The sequence below is a fragment of the Balaenoptera musculus genome, chromosome 9, assembly GCF_009873245.2.
Source record: "Balaenoptera musculus isolate JJ_BM4_2016_0621 chromosome 9, mBalMus1.pri.v3, whole genome shotgun sequence".
NCBI classification, from domain to species: domain Eukaryota; kingdom Metazoa; phylum Chordata; class Mammalia; order Artiodactyla; family Balaenopteridae; genus Balaenoptera; species Balaenoptera musculus.
The window spans coordinates 11,922,199-11,941,119 of record NC_045793.1 but is presented as its reverse complement, the minus strand read 5'-3'; the positions used below and the strand labels follow the sequence as shown (position 1 = coordinate 11,941,119).

The 18,921-nt window shown below is 43.9% G+C and overlaps 1 protein-coding gene across 1 annotated transcript; it reads right to left on the bottom strand.

Annotated features, from left to right (window-relative positions):
- Window positions 1-13,571: 13,571 nt before the first annotated feature.
- Window positions 13,572-14,522, bottom strand: LOC118900462 (olfactory receptor 10AC1-like). Its single transcript, XM_036862820.1, has one exon. It carries the CDS (start codon window positions 14,520-14,522, stop codon window positions 13,572-13,574), a length of 951 nt encoding a protein of 316 aa, XP_036718715.1.
- Between the last annotated feature and the right edge of the window lie 4,399 nt (window positions 14,523-18,921).

The window sequence follows — 18,921 nt, the reverse complement described above, 5'->3', positions numbered from 1 at the left end:
CATAACTGTTTGGGGAAGTGCCAATGAGTGAGACCAGGTTGGCTTGAAAACCAGAGGCTAAGGAAATAGGGACGGCACCATACAAATAGAAATGGGTCAAGGCTGAAAGACCTGTAGGCTTTTGACACATGAACTTCTTTCCAAAATTGGACCCAGATATTTCTTACATAGTGGGGTAATCCATAACAACACTAGATTAGGGACCAAACCTGAGAAAAGGAGGGGTCCATGTCTATCTTCCGTTCTTATACCAATCCCACCTTCTCCATTCCTCTTTTTATCTCCAGTATAATGCAAATGCCTCAAAGCTAAGAAAAGAGCCTTATCTCTCTTTATCGTCACTCTTCAGCTCTTTGAATGTATGTCTGTATATACTAAGCACTTCAGTTTATACTGTTGATTGGATGACTGACCAAAACCGAGGACTTTATTGAGTGGGAAGAATCAAAGCGCCTCCAACTGCAACCAGCGAGAAAAACCAAGCAGAGGATCCTAGGACAGTCCTGGCTGCTTCCAGGGGTTTGGGCTCTATTGTCTCACCCTCCTCCTATTGTTCCCTGTGGAGGACGCACCGAGGCTGAGTCCTCACCTTATGCACAGAACTCACTTTGGATGGGGAGGTAGCACATCTTTCAGGAAGTCCTTGAAGCAGTGGTCCATCCTCTTCTTGGGGATGGAGGTTTACTTTGTCAGTCTTAGCTGATAGCTTTCCAGAACCTAAGAATCCCCAGAGGGCAATTACTTGCTCTTGCTGTGTTTCTTTTTTTTAAATCATCACCTTTTTTGACCAGGATTCTTTGTTTATGGCTGTGTTGGGTCTTCGTTTCTGTGAGAGGGCTTTCTCTAGTTGTGGCAAGTGGGGGCCACTCTTCATCGCGGTGCGCGGGCCTCTCATTATCGCGGCCTCTCTTGTTGCGGAGCACAGGCTCCAGACGTGCAGGCTCAGTAATTGTGGCTCACAGGCCTAGCTGCTCCGCGGCATGTGGGATCTTCCCAAACCAGGGCTCGAACCCGTGTCCCCTGCACCGGCAGGCAGATCCTAAACCACTGCACCACCAGGGACGCCCTTGCTGTGTTTCTTTACTCATTCTCTCCCCAAGCTTCTTCTCAGCAACCACAGCTCCCTACTCTTTCTTCTAAGTTCCCAATGGGATAAACATTTTGAAAATGTTTTATCTCAACTTTTAATTGTCTTTCTAGTTCTCAGAGTAATGAGCCCTTCCCTGACTTTTTTTGAGTCTTTCACTGCTTTTCAATGCTATGGCATTATTGGAGACTTTTGACAGGAGTCAGGAGACAAGAATATTTACACCTCTGACCTGATGGGAAGGGACTGAGATTAATTGGGAAGGGACTGAGATTAATTGGGAAGGAGAAGTGGAACTAAAATCCAAGTTTGACCTCCTTTCTAAGAGAAGATGAATGCGTCTTCTCCCCTCCCTCCACATATCTAGTTTTAGCGACCAGGGAGTGGGGAGTAAAGTAGAAATTGCCAAGTAGAACCATCATGTTCATGTCCTGGAAGTCATCGAGAAGTCCCAAGTTCACAGTCATTAAAATATTCCCACAGGCTCCTTGGTGGTCTCCAATATCACATAGCTGTTGAGTTGTCTATTCTCACACTATCAGAAGTTTTTCGGGCTTTCCCTAAGCTTGATCTCCCAGTTCTTGATCATCTTCCATGAAAGTTTTAATCTCTTCACTGGAATTACTAGAAGGAGCAGAGAAAACGGTGGGTTGGGATTCGATTTTGTTCCTATTTACTTATCCGTTTCTGTAATAATAGAACACGGTCTTTGGTAAGATGGAAACAGATACATTGTTAGCAAGTAACCCATTAGAGTTTTTCTATAATAATTGGTCAATATTAGCAAGATAAAATTTAATTATCTTGAAGATTTGCCAGTTTAATGACAATGGACTGGGGAACGGTAGTTTCACTTCATGCTCTTCCCTTTGTGCAGGACCTGTAATCTCAGGTTCACCTCTGTTCCTTCTACCATCCAGCTTATGCCCAGGACCCAAAGGACCTGAAGCTCTCCCAACCTCAAGCATTGAAAACTGATGGGGCCTTTTGACAGAGTTGGAGCCAAAAGTTGAGGGGAGGGCAGAAGTAAAAAGAAGTCTGAGGGTACCATGAGGGAGAAGAGGGAGAGAGATTGACACCTGAGAGGTGGGACTCTGGAAGTACATCAAAGATAGACTTAGTATAAATTAATATAGGTGACTCAAGTGTAAAATAACTGCTGGGTGCCATCTTCCAGACAACATAGTGTGTGGTCTTCTAATAAAAATATTTCCTTGCTGTTAAAACAAAAATGCAACTTTCCTACTTTTCCAGACACTAAGGTTACAGATAATATGTAACTGGGTGAAGACAATAGGTTAGAAAATAGTAGGTTCAGTACAATTGTAAATTGAAAAGAAAATATACACACAGTTAGATATGCATAAAGACAGAAACACAAAGAAAGAACTGAAAGGATAATCATAAAATGTCAATAGATTATCTCTGGTAATAAGTTTATAGGTATTTTTATTTTCTTCTTTTTGAAAAATGTCTATAATAAACATTTTTCTAATATGAGCCCAAATTAAAATTTAAAAATTATTATCGATATAGATATGTCCCATTGAGATAGGGATGCTGGGAAATCAACTTGCTGGCTTAATGTCCCACACTACTGAATGGTCTTTGCAAAACATGGGTGAGTGTTATGGGGTGGAGGGAAGGTATAGTTAAAATCCTGCCTCAGCAAAGTAGGTATGACTGCAGGTTTTAAATCATTTATACCATGAAAGGTGAATCTGTAAATATTCTATGGTGGCAAACACTCTGCACTAGGGACAAGATAACTGGTGTTTGCTCGGGCTTTGGTGTAAATAGCTCTTTGCCTTTGGGCATGCCGTTTAATCTCCTTGGGTCTCAGTTTCCACACTTGTGAAACAGAGATTCAGTGAGACTCTAAGGATCCTGCAGCTCTGGAAGTCTATGTTTTCCAGTGTGGACATTGCTATATTTTCCTAGGTACTGACACCTGAGACTGGAGTTAGACCATCATGGGATCCAAAGAGTGATCTTGAGGACATAGGGGTAATTATCTCCTTTGAGCCTGATTCACATGAGGAGTTTCATTGACAGAACCAATATTTTATGTTCTATTTGGATCCCTAGCCCTTGGAGATAATTCACTTCCTGCAGTGTCTGTGCAGCCCCAGGCCTGCTGCCTCCCTGGGTCTTTCCCTTCATTCCTTTGGAATTGCCCCACGACTACTGCTTCCCCACCCCTTACTTCTCCCCACTGATATCTCCTTGCCACAAGACTTTCCTGTTACTAGGAATAGTTTAGTTCACTCCCAGTGAACTACTTTATCGGGTTCTCAGTTATGCACCTACCTCCCCTTTTAGTTCTTTCTTCTTTTTTTCTCTTAACCAGGGATAGCTTTCCCACATGAAATGTCAAGAGGCAACTTCTAGGAAAGCAGGTTACCTGGGCTGATGATCTCTACACTTGACAGCCGATTCAATAGCTTTGGCTACAACTCATCACTAATTATCTCTGTCATGAGAGGGTCTGAATACTCCTCTTATTCCTACCTCTAACACACTAGGAAAATGTAAAATGATTTCTGTGATTTGGTCTTCTCTTTGTGCATAAGCAACTATGTGACTTGAGGGAAACCACTTAGGTGGTGCTGGTGGGAATGAGAAAGAAAGACTTGGCAACTAATATTTAACGAGTACTAAATGCTTTATAAGAATCATCTCCTTGAAATTTTATGTAATTTCCTTATTTTATATTAACATTGGACAGGTTCAGTACAGCTCATTTCTAGAAAAGAAGTCTTTCCTTAATAGATTACTAGCACACACAAGGAGCTCAGAGCAACCTTTACTTCCAGATCAACTTGCCTATGTGATGGTGAAACAACTTTAAATACTCTTCATGGATGTTATATGAAAATGTAGCTTATTTGTTTTCTATAGTGATCTTATCATCCCGAGTTTACATTCTGATGCTTAGTATGGAAAGAGGAAAGAAAGCAAACAATATAATACTGCCAATTAAAAATATCTTAGTTTCCTACAGTATAAACAGTATCTTTTGACTAAAAATAATCCTTCCAAGTAAATAGTTAATTAATTCAAAGTTCAACCTTTGATCAGAATGGTTTATTTCTTTCTTTTCTCACTGGTGGATTCTGGGTATAAGAGAAAACTGCTACTATGGGATAACGTGGAACTTGGGATGAGGGTGTAGAATCACTCTTGTTTCATGCTGGTCCTGGTGCTGGTCTCTGCAGTTGGGCAATCACTCTTATCTGCGTGTGTACACATGGCAGGTTTCTGCTGAGACATGGTCAGTCTGGATCTAGCCCATGGCATCCAGTATTGAAGTCTGTGGCTGAGGGACACATGGGCAGTTTGTTGTCTTGGCCTTGTCAGGGTTCAATGGCAATCCTTTTGTTGAAATGGTTCCACTTTGGGGTTTCTGATGTGATTCTGCCCCCCGTTTTCCACACACACACCACCTCCAAGAACTGACCATGATTCCTTTTGGGGCCATGGCTTAGGAAGTCCACCTTGTAGTCCTTTTTCCCCACCAAGTTGATCCTACCCTGGCAGGTTCTCTGGTAGAACTTTCAGGTGCCTTCTGTACCTCGCATTTGAAACGTGCAGGAGCTTGAGGCATCCATCCCATGTTCTAGGAGCGAGGAACCTGTCTCAGACCTATTTGGCGCCCTCTTCCACTGCTGTGCTGTGGCCTCCCGAGCTACAGTCTCCCGTGAGGTCTCCAGATGGGGATCAGGTAAACATTTCTACCTTTGACGCTCTCCTCCCCCTATCGCTTCGCTATCCTTTAATCTCTGTGCTCCATATATATCCCAACTCTGATCTAGCAATCAGCAGTCACTCTGTTCCATTCCATTCTTCCATGGATGCCATTGCCTGGTGGGGCTGTGGAACCATGTGGGTAGAGGAGGGATTGAAGGACTATACCAGGGCAACTCTGACTACGGGATCAAGCAGCTACACGACAATCAGATTGTCATCACTAAGCATAAGACGTGAAATATTTTGCTAAAAGAGCCTGTTTGGTTCTTTGTGAGAGTCCCTTCCAGGTTCCCCTAGCTTGGTATGGGCTCGACCCTAAAGGGGGACTTGGGTATGTGCCATGTCCTGGGGAGTGAGGAGAGGATAACAGTGTTCTGTCGAATTCGTAACAACTCTGTGAGGCAGGCACAGACTTGGCCGGAGCTAGATGATTGGTAAAGAACCAGCTGAGATGAAAATCATTATATGACTGATTTCAAATCTTAGACTCTTGGTGAAAAAAAATTTTTTTCTTTTAGGCCGCGCCACATGGCACGCGGGATCTTAGTTCCCCAAGCAGGGGTCGAACCTGTGCCCCATGCAGTGGAAGCGCGGAATCCTAACCATTGGACCTCCAGGGAATTCCGTTAAATTTTAGACTCTTTTCACTAGACCATGCTGCCGCCACCATTCTTTTCTTTCTGAAATAAAAGGGTTGCAAATGGAAGAATCTAGAAGTCTCTTCATGCCTTGATGTTCTGAACTTCACTACATAGAGGTCAGCAGAAGGAGAAGCAGTTGGGATCTTTTCCATGCCCCAGTTAAGCAAAACCGTGCCTCTCACCCAAAAGAAGGAGAGAAAAGTTCTGGCCGGGTGTTTCCTGCTACTCTTAGATAAAACTGTCTTCCTGGCCTTTAGATGAGGAAGCTGACTTGCTTTTTTCTCTGGAGTCTTCCTACTCACCTCCAGGTCTCTACATTTGCCTCAAGCTTGCCCTAATAAAATTGGCTATTTTTAGTACTGAAATGGTACTGTTTGGGGAACTGAAAGTGACTGTAAACCTTTATATTTTCTAAGGGAACCGAGACATTATGCTACATGCTATGGATTTAGTCCAAGGATACCCCACAGTTCGTTTTTTTTTTTAAATTAATTAATTAATTTATTTATTTATCTTTGGCTGCGTTGGGTCTTCGTTGCTGCGCGCGGGCTTTCTCTAGTTGCGGCGAGTGGGGGCTACTCTTCGTTGCAGTGCACGGGCTTCTTATTGCGGTGGCTTCTCTTGTTGCAGAGCACAGGCTCTAGGCGCACAGGCTTCAGTACTTGTGGCACGCGGGCTCAGTAGTTGTGGCTCACCGGCTCTAGAGCGCAGGCTCAGTAGTTGTGGCACATGGGCCTAGGTGCTCCGCAGCATGTGGGATCTTCCCGGACCAGGGCTCGAACCCATGTCCCCTGCATTGGCAGGCAGATTCTTAACCACTGTGCCACCAGGGAAGCCCCACAGTTCGGTTTTGAGGGTGTGGGGGTGAGAAGGAATAAAGTTATTTTCTGCTTATACTCTGAGAATTCAGGATGTTCAATGAGCCAGTTCCTCTTAGTTCCCAGAACACAATAGATCCGAGATCTGGTGGTCTGGAGCCTGGGAATCTCACCCTGGATCTGACCTTTTCCCAAGACTTTCAAGCCTTTTAAAAGTCTCAGATGGATTCTATGTAGCAGAGGTGGTTTAATCTACTTAGCAGATCGTGATGTTGCTGGAAGAAGCAAAACCTGCTGGTTAAGAGTGTAAACACCTAACCCTGATTGCCAGCGTCAGAATCTTGGCTCCCTACCCTGTGCATTTATGACATTGGACAAGTTAAAGTCTCTTTTGCCTCAGTTTCTTCAAATGTAAAATGGAGAGAATGATAATATCTGTCTCATGTGGCTCTTGTGAGGATTAAATGAGGGAATCCATGCAAAGCCCTTAGCACAGTGTCTACTCTATGATGAACCCTCAACCAGTGTTAGATATATTTATGTTTAAAATACTTTCAACACTTTAGAAGAAAGGTGCTAGTCAAACCTATGCTACAAATAGAAACTATTCCCACCCCCCACCATACGTTTACTTCCATCCTGTTGAGGCTTGTAAACTCAAAATTTTCTTTTCTCTTTTGCAAAATACAAGCTGTTCCAACAGTTCTCTGCATCGGATCCATAGTGCTTTATGCCGTCCTTGGGATTTTGTGAGAGATGTTTTGGAAGTACCTTTTAAGAAACTACACTGATTGGAACTGATGCTCAAGCTTTGCTATAAGTGTAGAAAACTTCTGAGCTCCTGTCCTGTGGAGCTGGAGAGGGCAGCTGGAGGCGATCCAAAGGAGAGGATAGATTCCAGCCCGAGCAGCCTTCTTCTGACCAAGAGGGGTGGGCATGGGGAAAATGAAGCCTGAAGGGAGGTCAAAGAGGAAGGTGAGTGTAGGGGCTGGGAATGATTATCCAAGAGCAGATATGGGTCCAGAAGCTATTCACAGAGGCGACAAGAGCCCTTTCCATCTTGCCTCTGTTCAGGTTAGTAGTGAACTTACTGCCAATGTCCTGAAGAAAGGGTGAGAGAGTGAGGAGTGCTGCCCCAGAAACTGCCTTACAGACTTCCATCCTCTCCTATCTCCAAGCTCAGTGCAAAAAAGATTCAAAGAAATTCCTTTGGCTCCCAGATGAAAAACAACTCTCCAGCTCTGATCTTGCTAGATGGGAGTTCCTCTTCTCCTTATCCTGAAAAAGGAAAAAAAACCTTACATTTATATCATGCTTAATTACTTTCAAGCAGTTTCACAGACACGATCTCATCTGAGGAAGGAGAAAATTGAGGCCATTAGGCTACACAAAGTTTGTCCATTATCAAGTATTTCCTAAGTCTGACTCCAAGGCTTATATTAGTTTGGCTCTTTTAAGAATTCTAGTGGGAGAATACTGTAATCATGATTAATATCACCACCATCAAACATACATTTAAAATCCTACTCTACTAGTCTGAATAGCATTAAAATCAGTGGAATGGCTTTAAAGGCATTTTTTCATGTGCCTGTTAAGTGGGCCTTAGTTTAGATGTGGGCAACTATCTCATATGTAGGGAAATTTCATTAAAGGTTTAATAAGCATCTTCCATTCTCACTTCACCTCTCTTCATCTCTTCTGGATGACCGTATTCTAGTTCCCTCCCTCCGCCCTCTTCTAACCAGCTTGTACCTTGACCTACCTCAGGTGGGGGAGTATTCACTGACTGGGAACTGCTAACTTAGCAATCTAGCCATCACCTTCCCAGTTGGAACTTGCCACTTCAAGGAAAAGGACCTTGTAATCAGAGTAATTGGAATTTTCGTATTAGAAAGATGTTTATATGCTCGAGTTCGAGGCATTGGAGATGTAGCAGTAAGTAATCTATGAGCTCTCCGAGGAGGTGGGTAAAGATGGAATCTGGAGCCCAAGAAGAAGGATTATATTTATTCCACACACACTGTCTCAGGTATCATTTGTAGAGTTTGTGTTTGTATTAATCATGTTTTTATATTTTTCATACTTTATGATGTTTTGACATCTTAGGGGCCTTGCTGGTAGGGGATAGGCTACCCCTCTCAGAGCTGGCTAATTTCTAGACATTGCAAACCATCTTCCTTTTGAGTACAGTTTTCGTTTGCAGACCAACCAATCCAAAGCCCACATCCCAATCACCTTTATTTAACTCTCAGGCACCAAGCCACCATCTTCCCTGCTGTATCACCTCAGGGCCAAGTCAACTAGACTGGACAGCTAGAGACCGGTCCTATGGCCCAGAGCCTGCCAAAATTATTCAAACTATCCAAGCCTAAGTTTCCTCCAGCTTTCCTACACTGCCTCATCCATTCCTTCCTGAGAGACCACAGTAGTGGTTGAGGGTCATGCTCTCTCCTCTCTCCTGCCTCCTGACTGACCTGGTGCTTCCCCATGGGCCCTGCGTGGTGTGGCCTGCCCCCTTCCCTTGCTATAAACTCTTCTTTCAAAGGCAGTTGTCTCTGTGTCTGCCACCTTACCATACCAGAGTAAAACAAATCCCAGGTACAGATCTTAAAAAGGTGTTAATGATTTCAGCGTTTAAAATGAAAGCCAATGTTACTTTCTACTCCGGCAGGTGATTAAACACAATTTGAGTTGGTTCTACATGTTTCTTCAGTATTGGCTGGAGTCGGGCAGTCCTTGCATGATCTCTGGCTAGACAGCCTTTCTGGAAGTGGGCTGTGTAGTTTGGCTGCCAGACCTTTACACATGCTTTGCTGAGGTTTGTACGAGTGAACTTGGTGCTCTTTGGGCCAGATTAGACATCTCTAAAGTCATCTCTGGCTCCAGCATCATATTATTTAGAAATAGGAGTATCATTTGGCACTGTTGATCACTCCATCCTTGAAATTGTCTTTCCTTGGTTTCCATGACATCATGCTCTCTTGGATTTTCTTCTACTTTTTTGATTGCCCTTTTTAAAAAACTCCTCTGTGCGTTCCTTTTCCTCTGCCTAGGCTTTATTTTCTTTTTGAAAACATTTATTGAATATATAATGCATATATATGTTTAAGGAAAGTATTAAAAAAAGTAAAAGTTTGCTCCACCTCTGTCACCCAGTTCCCCAGACTCTTAATTTGATTACAAATGTGTGTGTGTGTGTGTGTGAGGGTGTAAAACTATAGGACATACACAAGCACACACATATGCTCATACACACATGATATTCTGTGTTTTTATATGTAAATGCTATCATACCGTAACATTTATTTATTCACTCATTCTTTAACAATTTACTGCTATTTACTAATGAGCAGCTACTACATGCCAGACACTGTTTAGGCCCCGGGAAGACCATGTGAGTAAAGTAGACAGTTTTCATAGAGTTTATATTCTGTTGGGAGGAAGAGACAATTTAAAAGAAAGTCAGAGAATTTTCAGTAATGAGAGATGATTAGAATTTAAAGCATGCTAATGTGAGAGAGGACAGACAGGTGACATTATGTAGGGTGACCAACGAGGGCCTCTATGAGAAGCCAATATTTGAGCCAGGACAGCATCTGAATGATGAAGAGCAGCATTTCAGGAGTAGAAATAATAAGGAAAAGGCTAGAATCAAAGATGTGCCAGAATCAAGGATGACTCCTTAGTACATACTTCCATGCACCTTGCTTTTTCATTTAATAGCATGTATGAGAGATGGTTCCAGGTCTATAACAGATAGAACTGCTTCGTTCTCTTTAGCAGTTGCATAAGATTCCATTATAGGGATAAAACCATAATTTATTTCATCAGTCACATACTGCTGTTCAAAAAATCTTTAATCTTTTGCTGATGCAAGTAATGCTGAGATAAATAATTTTGAATATACATGTTTGTCCACAAGGCAAATACATTGGCAAGGTCAAACTCTCAAAGTAGAGTTATTGGAACAAATGATATGTTCTTTAATTCTGATTTTAATTGATGTACACAATTGGCCTCCATAGAATTGAACAAATATATTTTACCACCAACTATGTATGAGGGAGTCTGTTGTAAATATCCTTCAAACTCTGTGTTCACATTTTTGAGCAGGAAGTGCTCCAAATAGCATTTTCTAATTTTATTTTGCATTTCTCTTATGAGTGAGGTTGAAACTCTTTTCCTATGTTTAAAAGCCATTTGCATTTCCTTTTCTGTGAACTGTCTATTCATATCCTTTGCCCATTTTTCTTTGTGATTATTAGTCTTTTTCTCATTGATTGGCAAAAGTTTCTTATGTATTAATGAAATGAACCTCTTTCATACATTAGATATGATCTTCCCAGTTTGTCTTTTCTCTTTTCATTTTGTTTAGGGTAGTGTCCCAGGAACGAAGTTTTTACTTTATTAATATAGTTAATAAATTATGCATTTTGTGTCATACTTAGACAGTCATCCATCCTTCATTGTTGGTCTTCCTCAGAGTCCTCTCTTGGAACTGCTCTGTTCTTCCTCTGCTCACTCTCCCTGGATCATCTCAGCCATGTCAATTGCCATTGATGTGTTGATGATTTCTAAGTATGTTTCTCCTGACACATACCCAACTGCCAACTGTACATCTCCACAGCCCAAGTCAGCATAATCAATACTCAACTCATCATTTCAACTTTGTCCTGTCTTCAAACTGGTTACTCTTCCTATGTACTCCATCTCAGTGAGCCCAATGTGTCATCTTTTCCAGATCAGATAATCTATATCATCAATGAATCCTTTTTTCCTTTTATCCCTAAGCATTCAATCTGCACTAAATTCTATTATATCTACCTTCTAAATATTTCTCCAATCTGTCCATTTCTCTCTGTTTCCATTACCACTTACCTAAAATGGGCCAACATCATCTCTAACCTGTGTTTCTACACTAGCTTCCTAATAAATATACTTTCTGTCATATCCTTCTTCAATTCTTTCTCTACACAGTAGTCAGAATGTTCAAACTGGATCATATCACTCTCCTGCTTAAATATCTTCAATGTCTTCTCTTTTTTCTTTTTCTCCTTCTCCTTCTCTTCCTCCTGCTTTTTTCTCCTTTCCCTCCTCTTTCTTCTCATTCTTCTTTAGGGTAAAATCCAAACTCTTTAACATGGCATACAAGGCTTACATGATCTGGCCCGCATTTGTACCTCTAGCATAACCTCTTAATACTATCAACACACAGCACCCCACTTCCCAACATCACCATCAATAAGAATCAGTCCTCTTGACAAGTCCTTGGAATGTATCATGGCCTCTTACCTTGGGGCATTTGCACATGCTGTTCCCTTTGCCTGGACTCTCCTTTCTCAGCTATCTTTGTCTGGCTCTAGCCACCCCTACTTGCCCTTAGATCTTACACATTACTTCTTCCATAACCTTCTCCTGATGCTCCCACCACCCCAAGTCCAGGCAAAATGCTTCCAACAGGATCTTGTCACACGGTAGTACTCATCACTTAGTAATGCAATGCCTATTTATTTGCCTGAATCCCCTAGCAGATTTCAAACTCCACATGGGCCTCACCTTCATCGCTCCAATAATTTGGAGTGCCGTGTTAGGTATATAGTGGCATTTCATCAGAGTTGAATCCTTAACTCTCTAGTCGCTGGCATGGAACCATCACTCAATAAACGTTTATTTGTTGCACATACGGATGAAGGAATAAATTTTAGAATTTTCCTAATGTAGCCTAAGTTTTTTGCCAATTTGTTCACTTTACTATAGGATATACTGATGTAGTAACATTGTATAGAAATAGTCACATCAAGGGAATTTCTCTAGTCAGTTTTACAAGGCAAAGTGGATTAGTAATTCTTCCTTTTAATGTCTCTTCACTTTATCTTTGATGGTAATATTTCCACCAAGCTACCAAGGTGGATGAAAGCACCTCAGTGCACTCCTACTCTTCTACTACATGGTAGAATTCCCTTCCACTTCACTCCAGAGCTTTCAGGAGACATCTTTCAGGTATTTATCCTGGGGATAGAGGGGAAGAAGAAGTCTCTCTGATTCACTGAGGCAGTCCAATATTATTTGTCTTAAATAGTAATTTTTATATATAAGAGTAATATCCACTGAAGATGATTATGAGAAATTTGGAAAATATATAATCAATAAAATATAAATCACCTATAATCTTACCACATAGAGAGCAATTATTAACTTTCTGGTGGGTGATATCACTTCCTGGTCTCAGTAGCTATCTGTAATCTCAAGTCTGTCCTTCCTCTTGAACCTCTCCCCTGAGCTCTAGACTGGTGTATTGGCTTCCTCAGTCACTATCTTCACTGGCTTGTCCTGGCAGCATCTCAACTCCACACGTTCTAAGCGGAAGCCCCCATCCTCCTTCTCTCCTCACTTGCACCTGCTCCTGGGTCCTTTTCAGCGAATTGTACCACCATCCACCTGGTGACCTAGGTTAGAAATGATCCTTAGCTTCTCTTTCTTCCTCGCCCTCATATCTAATCAAGATTCTGTAGTTTCCTCCTCCTGCATATCTCTTTACTCTTTCCATGTCCCTTAATCAGCTGTGTCAATACTCTGGTCCAGACTCCATCACCTCTCTTCCTGGAATATGGCAACAGCTTCCATGGGTCTCCATGTCTACAGTCCATTTGCCACACTGTGGCCAGAGTGACCACACAAGGAGGGGCAAGCTATCGTATCATTCCATGAACTCAAATCCTTCAGCCTTTTACAAGGACCTTCCCGAAATGCCCCAGCCCCTGTTTAACCAGTTCCATTTAGAGCATTCTTCACTCTCCTCTTCACTTGGCTGACCTCTACCCATCCTACAGTTCTCCACTGAGCCATCTTTGCCCCCCAAGAAGTTTTCCTTGACTCCCCTCTCCCCTGGAAAAGTCTAGCATGAGCCACTCCATCCATCTCCTGTTTTCTCCTCACATCTGTCCTCTCTCGCTGTGAGCTCCCAGGGGCATGAGTTGTGCCTTCTTTGTCACTACAAGCGCACTACCTTGCCCAAGCCCAGCACGTGGGAAGAACTCTACAGGTACTGATGGATCCACTCAAATCAGGTCTAGGGTTCTATTCCACACAGAACTGGCGGAGGATGGGGAAACTGCTGGGAGACTCTCCTTAGGGGGACACTTTTCCAGATTCTCTTTTCTGAGTATGGTTCTTGAGCTCTCCCGGTGGCGTCCTCAACGCAGACACCTGCTGATAGGGGAAGCTTTAGGGAGCAGAGCTGCCCCCTCTGGCCTGGTCCCTGCCGGCTATCATGGCTCACACAGACCCTGCCCTGGGGCTCAGCACCCTGCGGATGGTGGCGGTGATTTTGCGGTTGCGCAGGCTGTAGATGAGCGGGTAGAGCAGCGGCGTGACATTGGTGTAGACCAGCGCCAGCGTGCGATCCTGCCGTGGGGAGTAGCTGGCCTTGGGCCGCACGTACGTGAAGGTGGGACAGCCATGGTGGAGGAAGGTGACGGCCAGGTGCGAGGCGCAGGTGGAGGCGGCCTTGCGCCTGCCGTGTGGGGAGCGCAGGCGGCTCAGGGCGGCGGCGATGGCGCCATGGGAGGCCAGGATGAGCACCGAGGGCCGCAGCAGCAGCACCAGGCCGGCGCCCAGCGGACGCAGCTCCTCCGCGTAGCTCTGCGTGCAGGCCAGGTGCAGCAGCGCTGTGATGTCGCCGAAGAAATGCACTAGCAGGCGGGAGCCGCAGAAAGGCAGGTTGAAGACGGCTACTGTGAACCCCACGGACACCGCCAGTTCCCCGAGGCAGCAGGCCAGGGCCAGCCGCGTGCACAGCCCAGGTGTCACCACAGCCGCGTAGCGCAGCGGGTGGCAGATGGCCACGTAGCGGTCACAGGCCATAGCGGCCAGCAGGAAGCACTGGGCCCCGCCCAGAGCCACGAACATCTGCATCTGAACAGCGCAGCCCAGGAAGGAGATGGGGCTGTCTCGGCCGCGGCCTGGCGAGGCCAGTTGGGCCAGGGAGCAGGGCACCACCGCCAGCATGTAGCAGAGCTCGATGGCTGACCGCTGGCACAGAAAGAGTGGCATGGGCGGCCGTCTGGGCACTGAGGCCACGGCCACCAGGATGAGCAGGTTCCCGCTCAGGGTAGCCAGGTGCACGGCCCGCAGCAGCAGGAAGAGCACGGGCCTCAGGTGGGGAGACTCAGCGAAGCCCTGCAGGAGGAGGCCGCAGGGCATGGTGGCGTTGCTGTGGCTGTCCATGCACTGGCTGCCCAGAGGGACCTGTGGGAGAGCAGTGCGGGAAGGGAGAGCTTGTGGGCTACGCTCCTCGGGCCCTGCTGGTGAAGAAAGGGCTGGGTGGAATTTAGAGGGTAGGAGGGAGTAGGGCTGCAGAGAGGGAGGTGGGTTGATGGGTCCATTCCCATCCCCCCTCCCCATGAGGGACGTCTTATTAACTTGTTCTAAAAAATGGTCCAGTTTTTCCTGCCTCTGGGCTAGAATCCTTACAGGTGCTTTCTCAACATGCTGCTTCCAAAGAAACCTTGATTTTAGGCCCTTCCTTTACAGTGCACCTCTCCTGACCTCCGCCTATGAAGAATCCCCTCTCTTCAGACTCCACGTATGTTGTGGGTCTATACAGCCACCGGTATTAGTCCACCTCAGCCTCAGCTCCCCGAGGCAGAAACTGTGTCTTTAGGCTCTATTTCCTCCTCCCTGCTCTGCTCTGCCACTTCTGAGTTGCTTGTCTAGTGTCTCAGAATCACAGAGACGTAATGCAGATGAGGATCTTAGCCATCATCTCATTCAACCTCATAATTTTAAAGAGAGAAAAAAAAAAAAAGCTGGGGAGGAGCAGGATGAAGGGCTTAACTACTCACAGAAAGTTAGGAACAGAATCTGCATTCCTGAGGCTGAATCCAGAACTTCCCATGACCCCATCTGAGGTTGTTAAAAAAGGTCACTGGCATCAGTCAGTCAGTCCATATTGATTCAGCCTTAAATAGAGACCCAAGTCTGTGCCTGGCACTGAGGCAGACACTTAGGCAGCAGGGGATGGTTAGAGAAAGGCCTAACCGGGCACATCAGAAACAATATGTCCTAACAGTCTTATTAATACTCTGTCAGCATGAGAAAAAGTGATGTGTATCTGTTTTAACTTGCCCTTCAGAGGGAGCAGTACATTCCAGATATGCTGTCGGAACACAGTCTCTTTCTAAGCATTATCCGATGACTCATGCAGGCAACATTTGGAGAACATTTGATAGCATGTAGGTTGGCTACAATTGTTATAAACCTCTGGAGTCAGGGAACATGAGGTGGTAAGAAATTCAAGGCCATGCCAACTAGAGGAGGATGTTTGACTTTTCCAGTAGTTATTAATGATATCTCTTTTTAATTTTAATTGTAAGTTCAACCATTATTTCTGCTTAGTGACTCTGAGTCACTGTCTATAATCAGTGTTGGAAGTGGAGTTTGTGCCTGTTGTTACACTACAGAGTGCAACAGCAATAAAGCTGGGTCACGGGCGACAGGTAAATTGGATGCAAGAACCAGAAAGAATGCAAAGAGCTTTGTTTTTGCTATTAATGCTCCTTTCTGAGGATAGTTCTGGGGATTTCTATTTATCAATGTCAACCTGTGCTCTTTTTTTTGTCATCCGAGGGGAATGCCTTCAAACAGATGTTTGCATTGCGATGGAGGAGGAATAGGGTGGGGTTGTGGGTGGGTCTGAGGGATGTGGAATCACTTCCCATCATTTTCCCCCCAATATTCAGTCATCTGGACAAATTTAACAAACCTGCGTTGAGTGCCTCTTCCTTGCCAGGTGTCGTAGCTGTGGGTGTGACCAAGAGAGAGAAGGCGGACTGTCCTGGAGGTTCAGACAGGATGAAGCTGTTGAAGTAACCAGCTCTCTTCACTCTGCCTCTGCTTACCCCTCGGTCTTTTACTTCTTCCTTTTCATCTCCTTAGAGAAGCAGGGTGTTGGGAGTAGAGAAACACAAACAGTCCAATTCTTTCACCTTTATGCTCATACTTCACAGAAATGGAGCTGACGTGAAAGGCCGGGCAGTGGCTCCAGTAACTCTAAGCTCAGGTATATCACGTTTACAAACAAGGCCATGGAATGCAAGCCAGACAGTTTAGTTCAATCAAAAGGAGACTGAGGAGTGTTTCTACTTTGTCTAGAGTTTTTAGGAGGATTTGTCACAAACTCTAGAAATGTATGTTAGAAATGTCTTTTCCCTGGGAGGGAGAAGGGAAACAGACACTTTCACAACTTCAACAATTTGGTCTATTCAAAACCAGGCTCCAGCCTAGTAGGAGAAGCTACAGAGGGAAAAGAAAACACCCCCTTCCTCCTCCAGGGCCAGAAGGGCTATATTCTCACTCTTCAACAATAATAGCTAAGAGAGTGTCAGGCAAATGCTCATAAGGACTTTATACATTTAACTCACTTAATCCTAGCAACAATCTGATGAGGTATGTGAACTCTTATTGTACCTATCTTACCGGTGAGGAAATTGAGGCCTAGAAGAATTAAATGTCATGAAGCCGGTTAAAGGTAAAGCCAGGTTTTCACTCAAGCAGTGTAGTCCCTGCTAGTCCATGGTCTCATCCACTATACTGTCTTCCTTACTTACCACTCTCCTAAAAATTCTTCTCACATAAGACACAACCTCTTCCCACAGCTCCTACCTTCCCCTGTCCAGAAATTACCTGTTCTCTCCTAGGCATTTCTGTTCTCAGATTTCCCTTTGCTGACATTTCTTCTGAGGACATGTGGATGTGAGCAGTAATACAGATCATCTAAGATAGCAAATCTAAAAATAATTTCCCCTTAGCCTTGACATTCTTCATTCCTAGTGTTATTGTTCTGACATATCTGCTTTCCTAATTGTGTAAGGCTCCATGGAGCACCCACAGATTAATGGCTGGCTGGTGGCCCGGGACATCTGGATGTGGCTGGAAGCCTTGCTGGGCTGGGGCCGTAGATCTGGGATTTGATTTTCACTGTGTAGGATAATTAAAATTATCTGTAATAATGATGTTTTTTAATCGGTCATTTAATAGCCAATTGAAACACTTCTAAGGAGAGGTTGTGGGGAGATTTGAAAGGCAGACAGGTCAGGCTCCTCTGGGTCTGGAAGATTCCATAAAATGCTGAACTAGCTTGAAGGTCAAATGGTCCAGATCCTCATGCTATAGCAAGGGATGCCCCATAGAGGTCATATAACCAGCCTGGGACCTCACCACTATCTGTTGGCAGCAGAACTGGACTCACAACTCCTGTCTGATGGTTCTGTTTCTGCCAGAATTGTCTTCCAGAGTAGACCTGAGTCCATTGATCTAGTATTATTGTTTACAAAAACACCAGAAGAGAGGTCACAGAAAAATCAGATCATTGTCCCATAGGAGGTTAAATTTAAAATTGTACATATGCCTGAATTTCCATAATTTGAGTTAATAACCTGTCATGAGCATCTGGTCTATGAGTTTATACAAATTGTTCTGAAATCTATTTTTGTCCAGTGCTTTTTTTTTAAGGAAAAACACACACTATGCATTCAAAAGATTTTTCTTTTTTCTTTTCCTTAATCCTCAGTGAAGTAGAAAGGCTCCCCACAGTCTAAATTTTTGCTTTGTTATTTGATGGATGCTTGATTTGGGTTGGGGACAAGTTAATTAACACTTCTGAAACCTTGCCTCCTCACTGTTGAATGGGGGTTATAACAAAGGAGGGACCTGTGAGTATTCCAGGAGACAGCATGCAAAAACTAGCACAAAACCCCACACAGAGTAGGCGCACAACAAGACTAAAAAGCATTCTCATCTCTGTCCTTCATGCCTTGACAGGCTTAGCTTGTATTTCCTCTGAATATTCATCTTTCCACCATGAAAATCTCCTCACCCCTTGATGGTGTCTCTTCAGGTGCCTTTTCCGTCTTTCTGGGATCCAAGAAACAAAGGTATACATAGTACTCTGGATGTAGGGAAGAATACTTTTCTCATGGGGAGAAAAGTAGGGATAGACATAAATAAGTCTATCTCTATCTATGATCATTATCATTACCATCATCTTTCTCCCCCCACCTCTCTTTCTATCTTTCAACTTTTTTTTTCCCTTTGGTTTCCTATCATCTTTCTAAGACTGTACAGACTATGGAAGAAGACATCTATGAATTCAAATCCTGGCTCAACCACTTACTAGCCACATTACCTGTGGGTGATGTACTCAGTTTCCCTGATCCTCAGTTTCTTTACATCTAAATGGAGATAACAGTATCTAATTCATAGGCACTCTACCAAGGAAGCTCACAGCACAGTGCTGGGCACAAAGCAGACATGAAGAGATGGTTATTAATCACATCATGTTATAACCCAACTTCTACAGTATGATGTCAGCCTTTGGGCTCCACCTGCAGAGCAGCTGACAACTGTAATTACTATAATGACTCCTTTTCCTATGTCATGAGCCTTTTCCTTGGTTTATGACAGATAACTTAACTCGATTAACATATATTTGCATTATTATATATTTCAAATTTAGATTTGTGTTCTGAAATAAAATCCCTTGAATTAAACTTATCTACCTTTTTCTTGCTTTGTCACGCAAAATTACATCTTTCAGTGTTTTTGTTTTTTTTTTTTCTCATCAGTT

Coding starts and splice junctions, on each gene's coding strand:
- LOC118900462 (XM_036862820.1), bottom strand. CDS start 14,522: ATGGACAGCCACAGCAACGCCACCATGCCCTGCGGCCTCCTCCTGCAG.